Below are 18,849 nucleotides of genomic sequence, written 5' to 3' on the forward strand. Positions count from 1 at the left end.
GAACGGCCCTTCAGTATGTTTTCCACGGGATCATACAACCCAGAAACGTTACAGATCATTTCACAGATGCATGCCAGACCTAGATTCTCTGAAGGAGAGGGAGGCAGAGGCAATCTGGAGCCAGTAAAAGCAGGTCCCCTATTGGATCAAAACAGCAACTGTGCCTGACCCAATGCACTTATGTCCTACAAGCTAACTTGGTTGGGGGGAGGCTGAGTCCAGGTTTGAGCGGACCCTCGGCACAATGCCTCGTGGTGGGACCCCTCCCCTCTCAGTGGGCACCTTGGGCTTGCCTGATGGGAGGGCACCCTAACTCTCTGAGCAAGGCACCAAGCAGCACCAGATGGCCAAGTCTAGCTGCTACTTTAACTTCCCACAATGCCCCAGAGTAATGCTACATCAGAAACATTGTGGGAAATTAATATGGCAGCTAGACCCAGATGCCCACCACTGTTCAGAGACCTGGGTTGGCTTTTTTAAGGGGGGGGCTAGGGCAGTCATCAGCAGTAGGCTCAGCTAGGGCACTGGGGCCCCATCAGTTCCCCAATGATGCCAGGTCAGGTACTGAGTCTGGGCCTCTTGATAGGTTCTATTTGCAAGCAGTACTAAGCTATGCTGGGAGTAGGTAGATGGTAGTTCACAATCTAGCAGTAGCTCACTAGATGATTTTCAGTAGATTGGAAAGGGTTTCTGATGGCCAATGGTTTAACAAGAAGAACAGCAAAAAGGCTCCCTCCTCCCATCCCCATCCCAAAGCTGCTGAACTGAAGAAAGTTTAAGGGGGAGTGAAGAGTCTGTTGTTGTGTTGGGAACTGCTGCAAACTCTGTCATCCTAGGGTATGACTCATGGAGTGCAGCAGGAAATGTGCTCTTGAGCTGCTGTTTTTCACCTGGCTTCCCCCCCACACACACCACACACACACATACCATACCACCCATCCACACACACACACACACACCTACTTCCTGAGCCCTCATTTTGCACCAGGCCCCAATTTGATGGAAATTGGGATTCTAGTCAAAAACAAAGTAGATCCTGCAAGTCTGAAGTCTGCCCACCTGGAGTTATGTGCGTTCTTCACGTGAAAAGAAAATGTTTGTATGAATCTACCATAATAATTAGACAGTACATGACTCACTTATGGTTGTAAAGGGTGGGCAGATTCTTCAAAAAGTATCCTGTTTTTTAAAAGTAATACTTTTTAGTATGATGTTTTACACCTTTTGTCTCTTTATCATTTTATCTTTTCTTGTTCACCACTCCATAATCTGTTTAGATGTGAAGCGGTATATAAATGCTATAATAAATAAAAATAAATAAAGACATCTACAATATACTTCTTATAAGAGCACCAAGAAAAACAACAGTATGCGAAAAGCACTTCCAAGACAGACAAACAAGGAGTCAGGCCATACAAAAATATTTAAATGGATTAAACCCATTAGCTTGGAAATGGAATACAATTCAGTCTTCAGCCCAATATATATATATTCTTATGTGACATAAACAAAGAAAAGGGGAATCCTAAGTGAGGAGCTCACTTAATTTCATGTTCAAATTTCACTGCATTACGATCAAACCCACCTCAATTAGTCTGCATGTGTGTTCTTTAAATATAGCAGCATATTCCTTTATTTCCTTTTCTCTTCCATTTTTAGCAGCTTCAGTGAGCACTAGAAGTGGAACAGTCGTGTCCAAGAAGGAGTCTGAGATATGATCAATGATAGCTTTGCGAAGCTGGAAAAAGAAAGTGCCATCAATAAAATCATATATTATGGCATTGCACATAAATTTTCATATGTGTTATCCTATGTGCTAAATCCAACCTAACCTATATAAATGAGTAGCCTTATCATCAACATAGTAAAGCAGTTTACTTCTACATTGTTTTATGTCCACAACATACATGATCACTCAGTTCACACATTACGTTTCTACTTTCTCCACCAGAGCATACATTCGTCGTCCACTCATGTGTACAAGGTATTGTGTGAATCATTCTTTCGATGCAAGACAAAACAAAAATATAATTCTGTATGCTAAAACCACTCCATACTTCCTCAATCCTTGGCACTGAAAACTAACCCAATTGGAACGCCCTGACATCACTTTGAGAAGATGTCTTATGAATGTTGCTTGGAAATCTGCAGAGAGTCCATTCACGCACATCAAGAGGGTCACACAGACCAGTCCCCATCTCATGGTCTAACCCTATGCCACTCCATTAACAAACTTTATGGTGGGAGCAGATCATTTGGGAAAAGGGCACACACATAATCATCACTTGGAGCAGCCAACATATGGAAACAACTGCAAGCACCCGCCCCGTGATGGCTGCATCCTGAAAACCAGCCCCTGGGCTTAACTACTAACATGACTGATTGGGTCAAATTATTTTCTGTGAAATATGCTCTTGCTGTTTCTTATCAGTACATGAGAAAATATTAAATGTATGGATTTATTTATTCATTGGATTTATAGCTGGCCTTTCTACCAGGAAATGGTGCTCAAATTCAATTAGGGATGTCAGAGAATTCTGCCACGGATCTCAGTGAGGCCAAATGCCAGTGCATTCAGCACCCCAAAATCCATGGAGGAACGAAGCCCACCAACCCACCACCCCGCGAAAGGCGCGCGAAACGGAGCACTTACCTGGTGCCATTTGCGCTGCTTTGCAAATGGCGGCCACGTTTGCGGCCGCCATTCGCTAGGGATGGCAGAGAATTCTGCCACGGATCTCGGGGAGGCTGAATACCAGTGCATTTGGCCCCCCGAAATCTGTGGCGGAACGGCCTGCCACCCCCCCCGCCCCCCCCGCGGATCCCCCCGGGACGAGACTTACCCGGGGCAGATCTTCCGGGCGGTGGCAGCTCTGGCAGTGGCTTCGGTGGCAGCGGCTGCAATGGCTGGTCTTCCAACCGGCTGCCGCCGCTGCCATTTGAAGTTTTGGGGGGGAGTACACATACGTGATAGGCTACGTAAGTTTTTACATAGCCTCAAACGTCTGGGTAAAAAAAAAAAAAAAAAGGCCATTTGTGTACGCCTTTTTTTTTTTTACCCAGACGTTTTAGGCTACATAAAAACTTACGTAGCCTAAAACGACTGGGTAAAAAAAAAAAAATGGCGTACGCAAATGGCAGTGGCTACAGCCGCCGCCATTTGCGTTCCTTATTTTGGGCCGTCTTAGTCTACGTAAATAATTATGTAGACTAAGACAGCAAAAATAAGGGGAACGCAAATAGCGTCCGCTATGCTATTTGCGTTCCCCTTATTTTCGCCGTCTTAATCTACATAAATATTTACGTAGATTAAGACGTCAAAAATAAGGGATGCAAATGGCAGCGGCTATAGCCGCCGCAATTTGCGTACGTGGTTTTTTGTTTTTTGTTTTCCCAGAGCCCTCCACGGCCGGAAATCCGGCTGCGGATGGCTGTGGCCTGGCTGGGTCTGGCCAGCTGCTCCGCGGAGCTGCCACGGAGCGCAGCCAGCCACGGAGGATTCCAGGGGGGAGGAACGGAGTGCCTCCCCCCCATCCAAGATTCTGGGGGGAGGGACGGAACGCCTCCCCCCCACCATAAACATAATCCGCGAACAGGTAAGTGATTTTCGTATATCCCTACCATTCGCTTCCCCATTTTTGCCATGACTGGCTATGCAAATACTTACGTAGCCTATTACGGCTAACGCAGGGACGCCATTTGCGTCCCTGCAGAGGCTGTGATAGGCTACATAAATATTTATGTAGCCTATCATGGCAAAAAAAGGGAACGCAAATGGCGGCCGCTGTAGCCGCCGCCATTTGTGCCCCTGGGTTTTGCCGTGATAGGCTATGTAAATATTTACGTAGCCTATCACGGCAAAAAAACAGGAACACAAATGGCAGCTGCCGTAGCCGCCGCCATTTGCATCTGCAGGCTCCGCACGCCTGTGAATGCACCTGGCCAGCAGCTCCGCAGAGCTGCCATGGAGCGGAGATGGCCAGGTTAGGATTTTGGGGGGAGGTGCAGAGCACCTCCCTGCCACCGCAAATCACCCCTTCGAAAAGGTAAGTGACTTTCGCACATCCCTAAATGCAATACAAAAATCAACAAAGGGATTTCAAAATCATTTAATAGAAAAACGAGATGAATTGGTTTACTCCCAAAGGATATTCCTGGAGTTGGAATGTATTCTTCACTCTCATGTTCTAAGTGTTTGTTAAGAGTATAAGTGCTTTCTATGAGCTAGCGGGGACATGGGTGTTGGGATTGCCTCTGAGCAGAGAGAGTGGCAGAGCAGTTCAGATTCTGAGGAAGAGCCGCAAAACGTGGGGGAGGAAGTTTTCCAGGCTTCAGAGGCATAGCTGGACGGAGAGACCCTCCCTTTACACTCCCCTGTAAATGATAGCGAACAGGGGGAGGCGGGGGTTTGGGGAACCTGAATTCTTAGATGCCAGGCGCAGACACAGAGCCTGATTGGCTCGGCATCAACAGCTGCACTTAGAGGTGTCATGAGAGAGAGGGAGATCTCCCCCCCCCCCGTTTTAAGTTAGGATAGTTCAGCCGCCTTTTCTTCAAACAGTGGGCAACTTTCGTAGCTTTCCTTTGAACTCCCTGAAGGCATTTCTTTTGTAGACTGTGAGTCACTGACCATTTTGCATCTGTATGACCCATTGAAGTAGTGGAGTAAAAGCCAAGAATTGAAGCCTTTTGCCTGTGTTTTTGATATTGGGTTCTGAAGTTCACAGCAGGGGCAAAAGGGAAACCTGGCAATGGGGCGGGGGAGCACTCCACAATTTGGAAGTGTCTTGTCTTTTTCACTTGAAGTAATTTTAGACTCTGGACTTAATAGACTTATGGGGCACTCCCTGTTTATATGGTAATGTGTATTTCTTCACTGACTTCCAAATGTGGTAAGCCAACTCGGTTGTGTTTGGGCCCCTCCTTCTCATTCTAATGAGTGGGGCCCTGGATTTCTGTCCCAAAGTCCTGCCCTGAGAGCACCACACATCTTTCGCTCTGGTCCAATGTTAACAGCAGGAAGCTACAGTCTTGTAACTCCAGAACTCTGCAGGGCAGTGGGACTAGTTAGAATGGTCTGCCTCTGGAGACGTAAGGATCCAATACATCTCCAGCGCTCTCTGTGACAGGGTTCCACTGACACTGATGGCTGATCTGTCAAGGGCCAATTGAGGCCGCCACTTCCTAACTGCCCCAGTTGCTCCATCAATGGTGGCCTATGAAGTCCACTTCCAGGTGGAAACTGGGCTGGAGCAGGGATACAATTAGCAAAAGCAGTTGGAATAGGCATAGTAAGTGGAGACTTTGTGTCCCACCAGATTTTGCAAATAACAGTTGCTCCTATAATAATGGGGAGAAAATCTGACAATAGCAAAATGCTACCACCACCACAAAGTATGCATCTGTGTGAAAAGGAAGTATCACAGGGTGGAAAAGAAACCTTAGCATCTTTAGAACACTACACACACCAATGCTGTATTACAATGTAAGCAAAGGGTCTGGAAAAAAAATAGTGACTCACTCTTGACAGTTCCATAAGGCTCTAAGGAATACTGTCTATAGCATGTACTGAAAAGCTACCAGCAGCAAGGAGGCCAGTGTTACACATGGGATTTTAAAATTTAAACCCCTTCTCAAGAAAAACACTACACAGTAACCATAAGAGAAGCATTTTTGTAGAGCAACAGTATAGAAGGAAATAACAAAAGAACAAACCACAATTTGCTGAAAACAGAAGCAGATGCTTCCAATCTCCTCCCCACAGCCTGGCCAGTTGCATAAATGTAGTTAGGTCATGCAAAACTCTGGACCCTTGAACAGTGATATAGTGGTAAATGTTGGTGTGCAGGCACTCATCATGATAGTCCCTGTGCCCCCCCCCCGCCAAGAAGAGGCCAAAAATGTGGCAGCTGTGTTGATCCAGATCAACAAACCGGCTCTAGCAGTTTTTATCTCCACCAGCAGGAGATATTTTATAAAACTATTGGGTCTTAATTACCCATTCCAAACCAAGCCACCCCAAAATGCTTTGCATTGCAACAGGGATAGCTCAGAACTATATATCGTTGCTGAGAAAATTCATCCTTCCCACCCCACCATCTGCTGGGAGGATCGCCGCTAACCTTAGAGGGAACAGGGGATTCTGAGTGGGGTGGGAGGCAGATGATGTCAGCGTGCCTGCTAATCTAAAAGTGCTGGTGTTGAGTCCCTCCAAGCCCTGGTTCACTACACTACTTGAAACACTGTAATGTACATTCACACAGTACTCTCTACACTCCGCCAGTTTACACAAGCGCGCGCGCATACTTTTGTGTGTATTCCTGGATATGAGCTCAAAACAACTGCACTAAAACATGTACGTATAGATTTCTTCATCCAATATTACAAACCTGCATGTACAAATTATACTATGAATTGCTGCACTGACTCCCCATCTTCCTTGGCCTCCAGCATAAATTCTTTAGCCTTACTTTTAATGTTATCCATGGCCATGCCCCACCACGTCTCTCTCTCTCTCTCTCTCTCTCTCTCTCTATATATATATATATATATATATATATTTACATTTTATTTTGGGGGTGGGGGGAATACATTTCTTGAAACAACACACGGCAATATGATTTCCACTCTCATTACAGAGTCAAGACAATCAAAGAACGTGAGGATAAATTCAATGTAGTTTCAGGTGGCAAAATCAGATCTGGGTGATACAATGCCCTGTGGGTTGCGCCCTTCTTTAGACAAACGCCTCTGATCTTGGAGGCTGCCAAGTACCCAGTGCCCTGCTGGGCTGCTGCTGACAGGGAAGGGGAGCGACGGAGGCGATTTTCACCTCTACCTACCTCCTGTTTGTACATTTGCCTCCAGACGGGTCTCTGAGCCCATCTAGAGTAGTCGTGCTGCCGGGAGCAGGGCTGGGGCTGGAAAGGCCATAGGAAACATCATATCCTCGCTTCTCCCCTCCCCTCCCTTCCTGTCCACTGAAACAGCACCTTTCAGACCTCTCCCAGCCACTTTTGTGGCTCTTTCCGTGGTGGCCATGAGAGGGCGGGGGAGGGGTGGGAGGAGGGATCGGATTCCGGCATCCCCCTTCCAAGGTTGTAACAGTGTCTAAGGCCTCAGAGCGGGGACTCCAAAGAATCCTGTGGTCCCTGGGATGCTCTCCTGGAAGCACAGGATTGCTCTCTTAACTGCAGGACAACATGAGAGAGTGTTTTTCCTAAACACAGCCAGAACCCTGTTCCTAGGATACCAACGTGCTTCTTTTAAGACTACCAAAATTGATTATGTGATGGAAAGGTGAGATATAAATAAGGCTATTATGTTCCGGCTGAGTTTTATTGTGTTTTAATTTATCGTGTAGAGATTTTTAACAGTGTTGATTGTAAGTTGCCTTGGGCATCTGCTATATGTGATGGAAAGGCAAGGCATAAATATTCGATATAAATATTTTTGAAGCGGGGAGAAGGCCTCTTGATTTCTTCCTGCTGTTATGTTATAATTTTGACATAGCAGACCACAACCCAGAGAACGTGTGACCTGCCAGTATAGGAACCTAACCTGACACTGGACAGGCCAGCAAGGAGGGGCAAGCAAGACTACAAGGGCATGACTGGGCATCCTACAGGGAGGGGTCCCCTCCTGCAAGCCCACCAACCACACAGGATCTGATGGGGGTGGTCCACTCATGGAGCCTCATGAATAACTGAGTGGGCGGGCAGGATTATTATATGAGAGGAAATTCTTTTAAGTATCCTGGTCTAAACCAGAGATGGGGAACCTCAGGCCCAGGGCCCAAATCTGGCTCCCTGGGTTCCCCAGACAGGACAACCCTTTCCCTGGCCCTAACCTCTTTCCCCCAGCCACCATTCCTTTGGTGGTTTCCTGGTTTTTGTGCAGTTTTCTCCCCATTCTGAAAGGTTGAAATGCCTCTTCTAAGGCTCAGTTACTGCCAGCAAGAGCTTTAAGCTACAATATAGGCTGGTGTGTTTTGCATTTTGGCCCTGTCTTTTTTGCCTCTGGCCCTGCCCACTGCTGGAACGTGGCCCCTGAGAGCTTCTCCAAAATGGAATTCGGCCCTCAGGCTGAAAGAGGTTCCCCACCCCTCTCCTAACCAATTCAGGGCTTTAAATATGGTGACCACTACTTTGACTTGGGCCCAGGAATGAACTGGGAGATCATGAATGATGCTCCAGTGGAATCACATGATCCAAATAACTAGGCACAGTAAAAACTCTAGCTGCAGCATTTTGTGCCAGGTAAAGCTGAAGTCACCTTTCACACGCAGGATCTTCCTCATAGAAATGGGCATTGTGGGATTGTTTCAAGGAATAATGCTATGTTACATGCAGAACCACTTTTTTTTTTTTAAGGTCTAATTCCAGCTGTCTACGTTTTTTAATTCTACTTCTTTCTCCAGGAGCCCCAGCCAAAGGAAGGGAATTGAGTAGCTTCTAAGAAGAAGAGGGCCTTTTCTGCTGTGGCACCTTGGTTCAGGAATGAACTTCCCAGAAAGGCTCGCCTGGTGCCTATATTGCACTCTTTTCAGTACCAGGTAAAGACCTCCAACACCTCCCCCAGCTTTTTGACCTTCAGTTTTAAAAATTGTGTTAGTGCATTTTTAGATCTTTGACCTGCTGCTGGTTTTTATCTTGATTACTACTTTGGTTTTATTCTGTTTCAGATTTATGGCTTTTATAATATGTTTTGCTATGTTATTGTATTGAATAGGATTATGTTATTGTATGCATAGGATTGTAAACCACCCAGACAGCTTCAGCAAATGGGCGGTATAGAAATGTAATAAATACATAAAAATAAATTTGGCAGTGAAAGGTAGTAACGTTTGGCAGATGGACATCAACATTACGAATTAAGTAATTAACCATGGCTCTTAACCATGTTGCCCAAGTATCATACTATACTCCTGTTCCTTCTCCATTTTTTAAAAAAATTCTGCCATTATTCCATTGATCTCATGGGGTATCACATAGGATTCCCAGGCAGTCTCCCATCCAGGTACTGACCAGACCCAAGTTTTCTCCATTTCAACCCATGCCCTCGGAACACTTACCACACCTCACTCTGATACTTAAATCTCATGCTTATACTGGGCTTCCTGCGGTGTCCTAATGGACTGACCAGGTATATACCCACTTATCTTCAACCAATTAAGCACTGGGCCTTTGAATTACTGCTCTAAATCTTGGACTTTGGGTGATTCTGCTGCTTGAAACCCACCAGCCCCAGCCTCCAGTTGCTGAACCTTAAAAATCTTTTTTTCTTTCTTTCTTTCTTTCTTTCAAATTGCTTGCACAAATCTCTGTTTATGCATTGTCCCAAGAGGAGATTACCTGCCTGCGGAGGTCTCTTGTCTTCTTGCACATATTATCTATCGCAATATTCAAGGCATTGCTCTTTTCTTTTTTGTCAGTCTGGAAAAAAAACCAAGAAGAAAAGAGAGTTTTAAACACAGAGAAAATTAGGGTATTTAAAATCTTTTAATAAAATCAGTGAAGAGTCCCATGATACCTTAAAGACTAACAACATTTTTCCCTCCCACAGTTCCACTTCCTCTTTAGCAAATAATATTCTTTAATCCCATTTACTAAATGACAGCTTTTTGAACATATCAAAGGTATTAAAGGCTGTATTCAACAGGGGTGGTTCGCTGAATCTGACCACATATATCAGCAGATGGTAAGTAGATGCTTCTGGTTTGAAGGATTTCCTGGCAACTTGCGGGCATATTGCATAGAGTACAGCCAGACTAACCACAGAACATACATATACAGTGGCAATATGTCCTACTTCACAGAGGAACATCCTCTACTTGAAGGGCAGTCAGAAGACGGTCCTCTTTTTGAAGGCATCATCTATTTGAAAGGCTGTCCAATCCAAGTCTGGTTTAAAGGTAAAAAACCATCAGAAGGAAAAGCAGGGGTCTAGAAGTTTTCCACCCAGGGCCTGCCCTACCATTGCGCAGGTTCATACATCCATGTCAGGCAGTTGAGTGGGAAGAGTGGTGAATTGTGCCATGCTTCCCGCCCCCTGCCACCAGGAGGGCCTGCCACTGCCTCCCTGCCACCTCCAGCAGGTGCACTCAAGCACAGGGAGGGGGCAGCAACAGTGGTGGCCTCACTTGAGGTGGCAAGATACGTTGGGCCAGGCCTGTTTCCACCATCGGTTAGCACCTGGATAGCACACTAAGCAGGCACATCAATCGTCTGGCCACAGTCTTCCCCGGTATGGTGAGATGTTTTGTATTTTAATTTAAATTAGTAATTATTTCCAAATGTGCACCTAGGCATATAAAATAGGATATGCAGATTTTATGCAAAAATGTATCCTCTTTTTTGATGCTACATTTCCTGGAATTTGGCAATGCAAAACTGGTAATTCTATATACATTCCTATACACACAGGGAACAGTCTAGCCCCTTTCCGATTTACCTACTGGTTGAGAACATATATAGGTATGGTGCAGATGCCCAACTGGGTCTGGGAGTCAGTCGGGCTCCCCCCCACCCATCCGCACCCCTGGACCACATCCGCCAAGCCTCTGGCCTCGCTCACCCCTGCTCTCACCCTCCCAGACAGTCCCCACACTCAACCTAGATCCTGTCAGTGAGCGCCCACCATTTTGCTGGCCATATTTTTACAGGGACAAAGGAGGTCATTAAAATGTGCATATTTAAATATGTGCAAATTCGGACTGGGAAAGCTTGATGTATGCAATATTAGAGGCATAAATGGCCCATTTACACCTCTAATATTGTGTATATCAAGCTTTCCCAGCCCGAATTTGCACATTCTTAAATACGTGCATTTTTAATGTCCTCCTTTTTTCCCTACTAAAATAAGGTTGGCAAAATTGCAGGCACTCACCGACGGGATCCACGGTAAGTGCAGGTGGCTCTACAAGTTCATGGGGGTTCAAGTGGGGGAAGCGCTTCAGCAAGCGCCTGCCAATACTGGACCGGGGTGAGTTCATGGGGTGGGTTCATCCATCCCTATATATGTACTAGAATAAATATTCTTTTTAAGATAATTTCTTAGAGTTAGATAAAGCAATAATTTAACCTCCTGTGAGTTCGAAATAACTATGCAATGCACTTGAGTGTGATGCAGTTGACTCTTAAGACAACTGAGTCAAGCCATGGAAAATATTGGGACAGGTTTAAATGGCTACTAGGGATGGCAGAGAATTTCTCCACGAATCTCCGGGAGGCCAAATGCCAACACATTCGGCCCCCCGAAATTGGTGGTGAAATTCTCCGCCGGCCCCCCGCCCCCCCCCCCGGGATGGGACTTACCTCGTGCGAATGTCCCTCTCGGCGGCGGTTTGGCGGCGGTTCGGCGGGGGCGGCAGCAGCGGCCGGTCTTCTGACCGGCTGCCGCCGCCGCCGCCATTGCAAAATAAAAAAGGAAAGTAAAAAAAAACAACCACACCCGTGATAGGCTACGTAATGATTTACGTAGCCTATCACGGCTAGATTTCCAAAGTCAGCCGTGATAGGCTATGTAAATCGTCACGTAGCTTATCACGGGTGACTTTGAAAAAAAAAAAGCGCGTACACAAATGGCGGTGCCCATGGGGCGCCGCCATTTGCATTCCTTAGTTTGGCACGTCTAGTCTACGTAAAGATTTACGTAGACTACGGCAAAAATAAGGGCAACACAAATAGCGTTCCCTTATTTTCGCCATAGTCTACGTAAATCTTTATGTAGACTAGACGTGCCAAACTAAGGAAAGCAAATGGCGGTGCCCCATGGGCGCCACCATTTGCATACACGCTTTTTTTTTTCCAAAGTCACCCGTGATAGGCTACGTGACGATTTACATAGCCTATCACGGCTGACTTTGGAAATCTAGCCGTGATAGGCTACGTAAATCATTACGTAGCCTATCACGGGGGTGTGTGTGTGTGTTTTTACTTTACTTTTCTTTTCGCGGCCGGGTAGACGGGGCGCTCCTCCCCGGCCTGAATTTCGGCGGCGAGGGATGGGGTGCCTCCCCCCCAGCCTGAATTTCGGCCGGGTGAGGCGGGGTGCCTCCCCCCCCTTGCCTGAACTTCGGGGGGAGAACCGAAGCGCCTCCCCCCCACCGCGAAGCAAGCTGTGGGACCAGGTAAGTCCCTTTCGTCCATCCCTACTAGAGGGCTTTAATGGCAACTTTATATGAAACTTTAGAAAGGTTTTTACCATAGTGAGTTGTTCTCTAAAAATTGCAAGAAGAAGGTGACACAGTATAATGTGCTTTGCAATATGACAAATATATTTAATTTGTAGCCTTTTGCCTTGACCTATACTGGCCCTCCAGGTGACGTACAATATATATAAACCAATCAAAAGTGGGACATTCATCTAAACATAACTCATTAAAAACCACCAAAATTGTAGCAGCAGTGGAAAATAAAGTATTTAAACGAGCAGCCCCAAAGCATCGCAATATAAAAGAAGTTTTCCCACTTGCCTCCAAATCCCTTTGCAAAACCTACCTTTCCCTTGAAGCTTTTGGTACAACCCCTTACTTGTCATCCCCTAATTAAACTTGTCCTGAGTATGTATAACTGAAGTGAATCCATAACTTTCCCTGTTTACCTTCTCCCTCTATCTCCTTCCCAGGGCCAGCCCAAGACATTTGCTGCCTGAGGCGAACGTCAAGATGGCACCCACCCCCACTCACTTAAGGGTGGGAAAATCACTTAAGGGTGCAATCCTATGCATGTTTAGACAGAAAAAAGTCCTACAACTCCCAGCTATAGGACTTCTTTCTGTCTAAATATGCATAGTATTGCACCCTAAAACATTTTCCAGTAGCCTCATCATCTTGACTGTTTACAATTTTCACAGAGGCTGGATGATCCAAGGAGCTAATAATATGGACATATTGAGCTGAAGTTTCATCTTCCAACAGTGAAAAGAACCTTCAGGCCATTTCATCCCTTTCCTCACCCATTGTAATAACATGAAAGCTGATAGGACTAGCAGGCTAGCAGCTGAATCTTACTTCAACACTGGTGATGGGAAAGTATCTTCCACTGCACCTGAGGGCAGCAGGCTAGCTTGGGGAGCAGGTCAGGCCACATGGCACACAAACACCTCTGCCCTCCAACACCTTGTTGCCACTTCCCTCCCCCCAACACCTGTTGCATGAGGCAACATGCACTCTGCCTAATGGTAGGGCCAGCCTTGCTTCTTCCTATCATTCTATCCTATGTCAAATTTTAGAGTAGAAGCTCCTTGTGGCACGGACTGTTCTTTGCTGTTATTCTGTAAAATGGCATGTTAGACATAAAGATTTAACAACAACAACAACTCGACTGCACCCTTGCTGCTTGGAAGCCCCTAAACTTGGCGGCTTTTGAGATTCCCTGCCAGGCTGAAGCCAGCAGAGTCAGAGGATATCTCTGCCTCCCCACCCTTCCTTCTTTGCTTTTTTGCTAGACAGGCTTCTCAGCCCCTCCAGTGAGGGCACTTTGGAGTAAGAGGGAAGGAGGCTGGAAGAGGTCCAGGATAAATCGTATCCTGGCCTCTCTGGTCTCCTCCCCTCCTCACCCACCAGGACACCCCCTCTTCTCCATCTCTGAGGTCAACTTGAGTTTCTGCCCTTGGAGAGGCAACCAGCATGGGTCTTTCCATGCTGGCTGAGAGGGGGTGGGGGACGGGATGTGGATCTCCAGATATGCCTTCTCAGGTCAGAATGCTGTCTCCAACCTCAGAGGGAGGAATCCAAACTATCCTATGGACCCTGGGATGTTCTCCCAGAGACCATAGGATTGCTCTCTTAGCCTTCTGGGAGTAACCACAATTGAGCAGAAACATTCATTTCTGGAAAGGCCCACGTCATAAGGGAGTTCTGCTGATCTTTCCCAATCCAAAAATGAGTGTTTCTGCCCATTCCAGGGCTTCCTATAGGAAGGATTAAGTCCCGCTTGTGGAATGGAAACAGCAGGAGGGCCTGCATGAGCAATGGCCCTGTTAGATACTGCCTTATAGACCTTTAAAAACTAGTCTTTTGTACTTTCTGCCACCTTTCAAGCTTCCATGTGCACAACAAAGAGATAATCAAATGAGCTGGAAAGCTCAGATTAAAAAAAAGTGAAATGTTGCGGGGGGGGGGAGAAGAGATGGAGGTAAAAAATACCCAGATGATCCTCAATGAAGACTTCTTTCTATGCTGCAAGTTTCCACAAAATTTCCCATGTTTTTATATATCTCTCCCATCTCTAGATTTTATATGCTACTTCTTCTTTGACTGCTAAGTCCACTAACTCTAATATCTAGGTATCTATAAAATCTATGTTTTATCCTTTGATTTATCCAATACCTGCCTTTTAGCATGACAATTCTATTGTTCTGATCCAAGCCTGTTGTTCCTTCTTTATATTTCAAATTGTACTTGCTCTACTCAACTGTTCTGATTGCTGGTATTGTAATGGGACAGGGGTGGGGAGGGATTTGCAGTTCATTGTATAACTGAATATTTTCTCAGTAAAACTCTTAACACTTTGAAAGATGATGGCATGCACATTCCTAGGACCAAATTACACCTTCAGTGACAGGCTTAGTGCAGACGTTATGCTACCCAGTTGCCTAATACAGTTCATGAGCACAGCACCAGCATTTTTTCCTATATACACAGTTAGATCAAACCACAGTTTTTGAACTGACTTAACCATGATTTCAAAACATGGTTTAGCATTAACTCAGGTGACTTCAAACCATGATTTCAAAGCATGGTTTAGCATTAACTCAGGTGACTTCAAACCATGATTTCAAAGCATGGTTTAGCATTAACTCGGGTGACTTCAAACCATAATTACAAAGCATGGTTTAGCATTAACTCTGGGTCCCAATTTAACAGTCACTATAGAATGGGTAGGTAGGGATGGTGGAGAATTTCTCCCCGAAACTTCGGGGGGCTGAGCGCCAACATGTTTGGCCCCCCGAACAAGTTTTGGGGAGAAATCCTCTGAACCCCCCCCTGCCCCCGCACCCCCCCCCCAGGACGGGACTTACCTTCACCGAATGTCCCTCCCGGTGGCGGGTCCGGCCGGCGGTTCGGCGGGTGTTCGAGTGGGGCAGGAGCGGCAGCCGGTCTTTCGACCAGCTGCCGCCGCCACCGCCATTGCAATCAAAGAAAAAAAAAACACCCCCTGATAGGCTACGTGACGATTCACGTAGCCTATCACGGCTAGATTTGCAAAGTCAGCCGTGATAGGCTAGGTGAATCGTCACGTAGCCTATCAGGGGGCGTTTTTTTTAAAAAAAAAACTTTCGCGTTCGCGGCCGGGCGAGGCGGGAAGCCTCCTCCCCGGCCTGAATTTCGGCCGGGGTGAGGCGGAAAGCCTCCCCCCCGGCCTGAATTTCAGCCGGGGCGAGGCGGGAAGCCTCCCCCCCCGGCCTGAACTTCGCGGGGGGAGCAGCGAAGCGCCTCCCCCCCACCGCGAACATCCTTCGACGACAGGTAAGGGACTTTCGTCCACCCCTATGGGTAGGAGGAAATGCCTGCATGAGAGGAGCCTGAGGGGAAAAGAGGAAGATGGAAGGAAAGAAGCGTGTGAGCCCACACCATGGTTAGGCAATTGCCAAATTCTCTTGAAATGGGAAACCAGTATTCTTGGAAATCCTTCCTTGCTGTGAGGTGCATGCTGATACACAGTCCATTTGCTCCTGCTTGGCTCCTCCCACTAATGTAAGTGGCTAAACAAATCAGAAATAGTTATCCAGCTGGGGGATCCTGGCTTGAAGTGCCCCTTATAAGCCAGGATCATAAACCAGGGTTTGTTCTTTGTTTACAAATCCTGCATTGCTTGAGCAAGAAGCCAGGAGGCCTGGTTTAGACAACACACTAAACAAAGCACTTCTGGTTTGTTTATCCACTCATGCTAGAGGGAGCCAAGCAAGAGCAAATGGGGTGCTTCAGAAGGAAGCAGGACTGAATCACTCAGCAGCACTTTCAGATACCATGTCTACTCAGAAGGAAGCATCAGCATCATGTCTACTTTTGTCAGAAGGGCAAGCCCCTGCATGACTACTCAGAAGGAAGCATGAGCATCATGTGTACTCACATCAGCAGGGCAAGCCTCTGCATGACTACTCAGAAGTAAGCAGGGCAGGCTGCTGCAGAACAAGGCTCAAAAGGTCGCAGAACATATTCACTCAGCAGCTTCTTGTCCTGCCCTGCCCTGCCCTGCCCTGCCCAGATAAGCTATCATCATCTCCGATCAGCAGAGAGAATTAGCATTATCTCCTTTCCTCAGTGCTAAGCAGAGGAAAGCTCTTATCTCTGATTAGCTGTTCATCAGAGATAAGAGCTTTTAGCTTCTTGGCAGAGGCTGTGGAGCCAGGGCAAGAAACTGAGTGGAGAACCCACACAGAACTTATCAGGCCTGCAGGCCAAAGGTTCCCCATCCCTGCTATACATGACTACCCAGAAGTAAGACCCATTGAATTCAGTGGGGCTTACTCCCAGATAACTGGGTATAGCATTACAGCCTTAGCATAAATTAATTTAGGAAGCAATCCTATGCGTGTTTAGACAGATAAAAGTCCTACAGCTTTTTGTGGGAGCTATAGGACTTGTTCTGTCTAAACATGTATAGAATTGGGCCCTTAGGCTGTTAATACATTATCATACATCAATAAAGTGGCTAGATTGTTGAGCTAGGCTATGAGAAACCCATGTTCGAGTCCTTACTTGGCCATGAAGCAAACTGCATTGATTTGTGCAAGTCACTATTTCTCAGCCTAATTCATGGGGCTGTTGGGAGGTTCAACTGCTACTCTGAGTTCCTCAGAGAGAGGGCAGAGGATACATCTTACAATAAGTTAACCATCAATGATAGTGCAGAAAGAGAAAACAAAAGTAAAAGGATGAAAGGAAAGTTTCCTATTATCAGCTACAATTGGTGTATAATTTACAGTCCATAGGCCAAAATTAATTTGAGGCCTGAAATTCACCAGTGACTAGAAAGAATAATTCACTCACTGTGTTTCAATGGGAAAATCATGTAAGGGTGTAATCCTATGCCTGTTTAGACAGAAAAAAAGTCCTACAACTCTGAGCTGTAGGACTTCTTTCTGTCTAAACAGGCATAGTATTGCACCCTAAGACATTTTCCAGTAGCCTCATCATTTTTGACAGTTTGCAGTTTTCACAGAGGCTGGATGATCAAAAGAGCTACTGTGGACATATTGAGCTGAAGTTTCATCTTCCAACAGAGAAAAGAACCTTCAGGCCATCTCATCCCTTTCCTCACCCGTTGCAATATCATTGCCTGGGTTAAGTATCCAGATGATTAGCGTATGCAGGAGCACTTGTAGCTGTGCCACACAAGAACAGATTTCATTCTTTACACATGTTTCATGAACAAAGAGCAGGCATACATGCATGATGAATGCATAATGTAAAAGCATTGCTGCAGCTTTCTTGATTACCTATACAGGAATGGTGCACTCACTGTCTCTTTAGAACTTGTTGTGCGTCTCTTGATGTTAACCAGGAACTTGCTGAGACTAGACAAGGTGTGGCCAGCTACAGAGAAGGAGAGAGCTCCATGTCAGGGTGGAAAATGAGCCAATAGAGCCCCAGAGCAGTTCTGATTCTGAGGAGGAACAGCAATCCATGGGAGAGGAGCTCGCTCATCTCTCACAAGCACAGCAGCTGGCAGAGATTCCTCCTGCCAGCATTCCTGGGAGAGATAGTGACCCTGGCAGCGAGAGAGCGCTGGAGGGGGGCTTGCTGGATGCTCGGCGCAGGCGCAGGGAGTGACAACAGCTGGAGGGCGCGGAAAGGAGGCGTAGCGCCCGTTTGGCGCGCAAACAACGGTCGCGTCCCGAGGACCCAAGGGAAAGAGGGAGGATCTCTCCCTAGCCCATAAGTTCAGGGTCTTCCTGTGGTTCTCCTTCAAATGGGGACCAACTGCCTTACCTGGACCTTAGGCTACTCTGCTATCTTTCCCCAGTGCTGTTCCTTGTTTAGTTGCTAGTGATTAGTATCTGAAAGAGTCATAAAGTAATAAAGGAATAAAGTCTCTGAAAGAATTCCTCATTCCAAGACTGAGTTGGCTATTGGAGGGGACTAGAAGAGGCAGCTAGGGCGCTCCTGGCACTCCATGCAGCACAGTGATTGAACTCTTTACTAAAGTGATAGTTTCTTTAGGGTGCAGTCCTATGCATGTTTAGACAGAGAAAAGGCCTACAAGCTGGCAGGGAATGCTGGAGGAGTTGTAGGCCTTTTCTCTGTCTAAACATGCATAGGAAGAACCAGGAAGGCCTGCTTTTCCATATAGAAAAGAACACAATGCACATCTCAGCTGTTCAGGCTACAGAACAGGAATGGGCAGGTTAGACACTCACCTGAACATCAATCCTGTTGTCATGGTAAAGGAACAGAGATATTTCTAAGTTAGCCTAAATTAGGGATGTCTGGATTTTGTGAAATCCGTCCCGCATGTGTTTCATAGATTGTGTGGTGTCATTCATTCTGGTTCTATTCACAGACAGATTCGATTTTTTTTCCATTATGCAGAAAATATGCAAATAATTCCATAAGAGGGTTCGCAACTGTTTATGTAATTTATGTTAGTACGTAACATTTAGCATATTTAGGGATGTGCAAAAGTCACTTACCTTTTCGAAGGGGGTGATTCGCGGTGGGGGGGAGGCGCTCCACACCTCCTCCCGACATCCTAATCCAGCCGGCTCTGCTCTGCAGCAACTCGGTAGAGCCGCCAGCTGGGTGCATTTGCAGGCATGTGGAGCCTGCGGACGCAAATGGCAGCGGCTACAGCAGCCGCCATTTGCATTCCCTTTGTTTGCCATGATAGGCTACGTAAATAT

General features: G+C 46.4%; 1 protein-coding gene across 1 annotated transcript in view; it reads right to left on the reverse strand.

Moving 5' to 3' along the window:
• Nucleotides 1-18,849, reverse strand: part of CTNNA3 (catenin alpha 3) — a 1,165,030-nt gene that overhangs the window by 599,707 nt on the left and 546,474 nt on the right. Inside the window, exons 7-8 of the mRNA XM_084845397.1 lie at nucleotides 9,354-9,434; nucleotides 1,586-1,738 (exon numbers count right to left, since the gene is read on the reverse strand). Of these exons, the coding sequence (XP_084701523.1) occupies nucleotides 1,586-1,738; nucleotides 9,354-9,434 (234 nt within the window). The remainder of the gene's footprint in view (nucleotides 1-1,585; nucleotides 1,739-9,353; nucleotides 9,435-18,849) is intronic.

Source organism: Heloderma suspectum, chromosome 3, assembly GCF_057233095.1.
Source record: "Heloderma suspectum isolate Gila_16-S chromosome 3, 16-S_ref, whole genome shotgun sequence".
Classification (NCBI taxonomy): domain Eukaryota; kingdom Metazoa; phylum Chordata; class Lepidosauria; order Squamata; family Helodermatidae; genus Heloderma; species Heloderma suspectum.